We start from the raw sequence: 7,635 nt of genomic DNA on the forward strand, positions 1-7,635 counted from the left end.
CCAGGGAAGCAAAGAGCACCACCGTCGAAAACAGAACGAGAAATGCTGAAAATGCCTTGGGTGCAATCCCAAAAAACATTCAAAGCAAAATCGACGATAAAGCCCCAGTGAGATAGATACGCAGTCAAATGTTTCTCGAATGCATTATGTTTGTGGCAGGAAAACTTCAATGTTCACGTGCTGTTTGCATTCAGTGTTGTCAAGTGGTACAGCCATGTTTCAGGGTATTTGCATAGACTATCATAATCCACTGCTAACATTTGTGTTCTATATACCAATAGATAAAGACAACTCACAGGGGCTATGTGTCAAAGTTCTACCTCCAAAAAGGGGCGTTTAGTTTGACAGAATATTGGATGATGGGATTATACAAGGAGTATACAGACAGAAACTAGCAAATTTAATTGAGCAATTCCTTAAGACTTATAATGTTTTAAGGAAAATTGTTCAAATGTTTCCGAATCCACTTGAGAAGTAATTCACACAAACCTTGAAGGATTCCCAATCGTGTACTTTCTTGTAACCACTGGAAGTGCTATCTAGAAAGGAAGTGGCAAGTACACCTAGCATAAGTAGATTCCATGGGGTATCCTTTTACGCCTCAACAGTTTTTATAGTTGTTTGCCTATACGTTACCAAATGCTAGAAATTCCTGGTAAATAGGGGAGTTCCTTCGGCAGTGAATCACTTTCAGGGCGTGTCTTGTGTTCTGGTTCATGTTCTATGTTGTGTAAAGGTAGTGAACTAGGGATTTATATGCAATGACCATGTAATTTGCTCATTAACAAATTGGTGGAGCTTAAGGCCAACAGAAACACAGCGAAAGATTGAGATTGCGGGGTGGTCACTGAACCAGCGAGTATCTGCAACCACTTGAGTTCTGTCCACAACCCCTAGAGTAGCACACATCTCGAGACCATCTCGTCTGTCACATTATAACTCAATTTTAAATTGTGCTGAATTCTGCTTTCGACATATTAAATTAATATTGACACATTGACAGCTGCCAAAACAAGATTCTCTCCCTTCAAGCGCACAATTTTCCGCCATCGTGGGCACTTCGACCACCCGCTGACTGCGTCGGATTCGAGTTTTCCCCGATGCGGGTTCGGATCGAACTTCTCAAATTCGTTGACTAATCATGCGCAACGTTTGCTATTTGGGTGAAATTTTTAATTGCCCCGCGCAACGCAACACGATCGAATTGTAAGGCCATCGTTTGCTGGAAATCGTCAGTGTCATCGTGGGGTTTGGTTCCCATTTTATGCTCGATGGTCTCTTTATCTAAAGCGCGCCTGGGAAACGCGCACGTTGCCTTAATTGATTGATAGATACATAGATAGATGCAGACTAATGGCTAGCATGAGATACAGAGGTCTCGGTCTATGGTTATGTTTGATTTACCCTAATTTGGCTGTGGAGTGAAGTGCAAAGTAAACATTAAATTGGCGCAAACTGACAAATAGTTCTCTGTATTTTAATCCCATTTTAGTCCACCTCATTTGGGCTGGGCTGGGCTGAAATGGTTAATGGTCCGGTTTCATTGATCACAGCAATCTTTTATGGTGTCTGGTGTTTTAGACAACTTGTCGTTTGCACCTCGTAAATGATTCAGAGTGAATCATTGGATTCAAAGCTAGTTTTACTCCTAGAATGCAGATATCTTACGAGTTTCGCATTATACGCATTTTTTAAGGTGTAGTTCTCCGTTTAAAACCGCCACAAAACATATTTTCTATTAACTTAGTCAAATTATTTAATTATATCAACAATACCTTTTCAATAACGCTGCTGAATTAGGTATATTCAATGATTTATTAATGAGCTGTTTGTTCCACCACCATTTCTCCTCGCTTTTTCCGCCAACATTTTTGTTACAGGCCATTCATTTTCATTGTGGCATGTCCACTGCGATCTTATGAATGAACATTTTCTTTTCGGTTTGGTGGTCTCTCCTGGCGATCGTTCGCATCAAAAGTGCCGTTCTTGGCCATGTCTTGAGTTGCCATCAAAACTGCGCCTGGAGCATGGTCGTCCATCATCGTTGCCGGTTTGGGTGAACGCCCACGCCCATGCCCAGCCACGCCCTGCGCCCCTTTCGCCCCTTCCGCCTCTTTCGAAGAGCGGTTTCAGCTTTTTGTGACTCGCTTCAATGAAGCGTGCCAATTTTCAATGAAATGTTTCGGCATCTTGTGTTGTGTGCCCTTTTTTAGGCGACTTCGCGTTCCTCCAGTTTGCCTTATATTCATTTCTTTGCTTTTCTTAATTTGCTGCATGTTCTCAGTGGGCTTTATGACATTTGTGTTATCTTGGCATTTATCCTCTCTATTTGCTCTCTTGCCATAAGAAGTCAACAAACATTAATTATCATTAAATGATATGAGTTATCGTGGAGTGAACTTGACCGCTCCCAAGGTGAATGCACAAATAACATTGCATTTTATTCGTGTTATACTAAATGTAATGTACCCATCAAAAATGTCGGGCTTCCTTTCCGCTTGCAAATAAAACACGTTTTCGACAAACTCAATCGATGGGCATTGTTCAATTCTGACGAACAAGGAAATGCGGTTAGTAATTGGCTACGGAAATCCCCTGGAAAAGCAAGTGGCTTTCTCACGTACCAAATCGTGATTTTATCCAAGATCCTGAAAAGGGTTATATTTTAATATTTTATTTCTTAATTGTATTCTTGGTTAATGAGACTTTGAATGCTAGAAATAAAGTCTTTATGTTATCGTTCTTAAAACGTTTCTCTTTATATTCGAAATGTTGTGCAACAACAATATTTTTCTAGCAGGTTAACAATTACTTTCGTGTCTACTAATCATTTTTGACTAAAAAAGGATATAAGAAGAAAGCTTTTTTGTACCTCAGAATCTGTCGCTTAATTTATTAAATTACTAATGCATTAGAATTGGTTTCTTTGTTCTGTCGATAACACCAAATTCTTGTTTGACTTGTTCGTTGTTTGTTAATTGTCAAAACTCGCACTCCGATGAATTTTTGAACCCCGGTTTTCAAAAGTTCATTGGCCAATTCTATTTCGCAGTACAAATTATATGTTTGCAATTGCTGGTCTGTCGATCGATACGTGAGAGGTCATCAGTATGTGGAAGGGGTGAAATTGACAGGTAATAATTATTTCGGCAACACTTGCAATCATCTGTATCAATATTGCAATTATCCCAGCGCACATACGAGACAATCAAAATCAAATAAGATTAGGGCAAACAATGAGCGCCGCCGATTTATTTGCTTTTGTATTTTTATATCTCTGTGCCAGGGCGGCACTACCACTCGAATCTCACAGATACACCTAAGCTTTTGTCTGTATATGCATAATGTATCTGCTGGCGTCGGCTGAGACTTCGACTTCGACTTCGACTGAGGCTAATGCTGATTAAGTTGAGGTGTTCGGGGCTTTGTGCCGCCGAGTTTAGTGATAACCGCACTTTGGTGCTCAGCGGTCGCGTTGCGCGGTAAACTTGCATTTGAATTTGAAACGTGCTAATTTTGTTTAATTCCAAGTGTAACTATTTTCCGGTGCTATTGCTGTGCAGCTGAATACACTTGGGATTAATAAATAAACAAGGAATATAAATCATACCTGAAGTATGTACATATGTCTGGAAATATTCATGCATTTGAAATGCGCAAATAAGTTGATAAATCTACAATTCTTGTGTTTGAAAATAAGTCTTGCAATACCACATTCAATAATCAAATTGAATTTTCTATTTTTTTTGAATATTATTTTGCTGACTCGCTTAAATGTTTTTGCATAACCCAACAATTTTTCGCAAGACATTTGATTTACAGAAATTACAAACACTCAAATTTAAATTTTAAATCCAGCACCAAAAGCTGCATTTCAACAATTTTAGTTAGTTCGAGCTAGAGGAGAATATTAAAAATTATTCTGTTAGATTAAATTGTTATAATTGATATAATTAGGTCATTAAAAAACTCGTAGCCAGTTTTTATTGCATTCTTCAATTCCGATAATGTAAAATGGTTGTGTTAAACATTATAGAGTATTTTCTGTTGATTTTTATATAAAAATAACAACAAAAGTAGCCGTTTCATAATCACAAAAACTTTCACATTCAGCTAACACACAAATAAAGTTTTACTTTCAAAAAGCTTACATCATTCCTTTAAAAGTGTTACAAGACTTATCCACCAGCACTCAAAATCATTAAAATTAAATAATTTGAATCCCAACTATAAACAATTAGTGTTCGCACGTAATAAACGAATTATAAACAATTATTCCACAACGTGCAACCTTGACCAAAGCCTCTAAAAACATAGTTACACAGCTTGCATTTCAGTTGGAATTCAGTTGGAATACAGCACCGAAATGCTCTGAGCTGTAGCTGTATTATAAGGAAATAGATTTTCGCTATTAAGTATAACAGTAAAATGCAATGCGAAATGCGGGCTGCGATGACAAAATTATTTCCACATGCTATTTATCAGCACGCCTCAATGACGACAACTTGTGGCATGTTTACTTGAATTGCAGTTAGCTTTCTGTTACAGTGTGTCAAATAGATTATATTAAGGCGGGAATAACATACGCTTGAATACTGTTGAATAAAATTAAATTGTTAATTAAACAAAATACCCAAATACATTGCGAATGGTTGTACTCAAACGTAATGCGATTAAATTACGAAACGTAGGTTTAAATTTAACTAAACCCAATTTTATTTTAACGCCTCGATAAATTGGTCTTAAGGTCAAGTAAGCAAGTACAATCTTTTTATTGTCCAATTATGTCGACTATCTTTCTAATGGCGACATGGAAAATAAGATTAGAAAAGGCAAAACATAATAAAACTGCGATGTGCAGGATTTTTACGATGTCTGGAAACTAACACCTGAATGGTATTAATGGTATTAATGGGAGACTAACCATATAAGGCAGGTAAACTAACCAGCTTTCTGGTCCACTTCAATATTAATTGCTAATTTCAAAATGATGAAATTACCGTGCTGCATTTCAATCAGATTCAATTCTCTGACAGAAAGGTGTGTTCATTTAACGAACTAAGTCTATAAGCCGCTGAAAAGCTTGATCAAATGCGACAAAGAGCAGATCAGATATGAATTCCATATTAGTTGCGATATAGATTTAATATTTATTTATGCCAAGTTACCAAAGAACATGGGCGTAATTAATTATGCCATTGTAGCAGTTTCCCTTTCATGTGCAACATACTAATTTTTCACCTGATCTCGCGATCCATCAAACCAGAAATCCCATCAATAACACTTTCATTTGCAATCAGAATGTGCAAAGCAAAGTGCTTTATGCAAATAACGAAATCAAACACCGAACATAAACTGCAGCTAATGTTAATTTGACGCTAATAACGCGACGGCGTACAATTTAATTGAGGTTGTTAATTGTCAATGTTGATTTCAAATCAGATGGAGATGCAGCTGCAGTGGAAATGTTGGATGTTGATCTTCCTGATCGGACTAATGGAATTTGGATCTGCCTCTCGAATACTCTTTATGGGCCCGTTTCCAGCCCCAAGTCATTGGCTCTGGCTGGAGCACTTCCAGAACGATCTTCTGCGACAAGGACATCATGTGACCAGTGTGAATAACCATCCCACAAAGCATCCCCACGAAAATCTGACGGAGATTATCATCAGTCCGTCCTTTGATATACCCAAACACTGTGAGTAATATATACAAAACATATACAAATTGCTGTATTTAAAATACATAATTTATATTAATATAGTTCCAAAGGAGAACATATTCACGATGCGATTCGCTAGCGATTTCAATAACCTGGAGCTTTATTGGACCGTTGGACTTATGACCACGGAGCACGCTTTCAAGGATCCCAAAGTGAAGCAACTGATTGAGAGCAAGGACGTTCACTATGACTTGGTCATCCTAGAGCAGTTTTTCCACGAGGCCTTTCTAATGTTCGGCAGGAAGTTCACTTGCCCAGTGGTCACAATTGGCACCATGGGCTATGCTGATAATATAGATCATGCAATGGGAATCCTAACGCCATGGTCCTTGATTCCCCACCTACTCCTTTCCCATACAGATCGCATGACCTTCGGCCAGCGAGCTTATAATGCCTATCTATCTTTGTACGATGTGGTCATGAGACGATGGGTTTACATGCCCAAAATGCAAAAATTGGCCGAGAAGTATTTCCAGGGATCGATAGAAGGTGAGTGAGTGTGGCATAACCCTAGCAACTTGTGTATTTATTCCCGTTCTTACTTTAAAGGCCCTCTACCTAATGTTCTGGACCTAGAGCGAAATATTTCGCTTGTCCTGATTAATGCTCACCGCAGTGTTGATCTTCCGAGGCCCAGCATGCCAGGACTCATAGACGTGGGAGGAGCGCACATTCAGAAGCCCAAAAAGTTGCCCACTGACCTGCAGAATTTCCTGGATAATGCCACCTACGGTGTGATCTACTTCAGCATGGGCTCCTATGTAAAGAGCACTGACTTGCCACAGGAAACAACGGCTCAGATTCTCAAGGCCTTCGGCCAGCTCAAGCAGCAAGTGATTTGGAAGTTCGAGAACGATTCCATAGGTGAACTGCCCTCGAATGTGATGATCAAGAAATGGATGCCCCAGAACGACATTTTGGCCCATCCGAATGTCAAGCTCTTCATCACGCACGGCGGTATTTTTGGAACCCAGGAGGGCATTTACTGGGGTGTTCCGATGCTGTGTATACCCCTGTACGGGGATCAGCACCGGAATACTATCAAATCGGTGAGGGAGGGCTATGCCCGGTCCCTGGTGTTCTCAAAACTCACCGTTGATGACTTGGTGCGGAATATCGAGACTCTGATCAACGATCCTCAGTACAAACGCAGTGCTCTGGAGGTCTCGCAGAGATTCCGCGATAATCCCATACATCCGCTGGACGAGGCCACCTTCTGGATCGAGTACATAATCCGGCATCGTGGGGCGCGGCATCTGAAGTCCCAGGGCGCCTTCATCCCCCTGCATCAGTATCTGCTCCTCGACGTCTTGGGTTGCCTGTTGCTGGGCGCATTCCTCGCCATCTGGCTGCCATGGCGGATGATCAGGAGGGTCCACAAGTGGTGGCTCAAAGGGGAATCCTCCGGCAAGCTGAACGAGAGCAAGAAGCGATTGTAGGAGAGGGCTATGTCTCAACTAGTCGCAGAGATTATTTATTGTGATATATTTTTAGATCACATTGTTCACAATTACACGGGCTGATTGTTGCTAATATATTTAATGTTTTCAATTGATAGTAATAATTGATATTCAATGAATCAGAAAAGTGTAGGATTTAATAAAATAAATACAAAATTTAAAATATTATTTAAATAAGTTGCCGCGAAGTATGCAAATATTTTCGGCCATTCGTTAGTAATATTATTTTCTGTTGCCTACTTAGTGGGGTCGTAAGATGCGTGGTATAAATATTATTAGCATTCTTATTGGGGCGAGAAAAATAAGAAATGTATTGTAAAATGTCATTTTACTGTATGTAATGTAAAATTAGGTTTCGTACAAAACTGGATAATTTAAGTTAAGGAGCAGTAAGGTTTTAAAATGTAAGTAAAATGACTTAAGCTAACAAAGTTAAAGCAGCTTAAGCAACTC

General features: G+C 39.4%; 1 protein-coding gene across 1 annotated transcript; it reads left to right on the forward strand.

Annotated features, from left to right (window-relative positions):
- Positions 1 to 3,413: 3,413 nt before the first annotated feature.
- On the forward strand, positions 3,414 to 7,257 carry LOC6549292 (UDP-glucuronosyltransferase 2B13). Its single transcript, XM_026981059.1, has 4 exons — positions 3,414 to 3,615; positions 5,443 to 5,698; positions 5,765 to 6,211; positions 6,272 to 7,257. The coding sequence occupies exons 2-4, from the start codon at positions 5,443 to 5,445 to the stop codon at positions 7,159 to 7,161; spliced, it is 1,593 nt and encodes a 530-aa protein (XP_026836860.1). The 5' UTR covers positions 3,414 to 3,615; the 3' UTR covers positions 7,162 to 7,257.
- Positions 7,258 to 7,635: the final 378 nt, after the last annotated feature.

This window comes from Drosophila erecta, unplaced genomic scaffold, assembly GCF_003286155.1.
Source record: "Drosophila erecta strain 14021-0224.00,06,07 unplaced genomic scaffold, DereRS2 tig00000092-arrow-pilon, whole genome shotgun sequence".
NCBI classification, from domain to species: Eukaryota; Metazoa; Arthropoda; class Insecta; order Diptera; family Drosophilidae; genus Drosophila; species Drosophila erecta.

Bases quoted from the DNA above. Each gene is read 5' to 3' on its own strand.
- LOC6549292 (XM_026981059.1), top strand. From the start codon at position 5,443: ATGGAGATGCAGCTGCAGTGGAAATGTTGGATGTTGATCTTCCTGATC. The intron at 5,699-5,764 runs GTGAGTAATATA...ATATTAATATAG, and splicing joins CTTTGATATACCCAAACACT to TTCCAAAGGAGAACATATTC. The intron at 6,212-6,271 runs GTGAGTGAGTGT...CTTACTTTAAAG, and splicing joins TTTCCAGGGATCGATAGAAG to GCCCTCTACCTAATGTTCTG.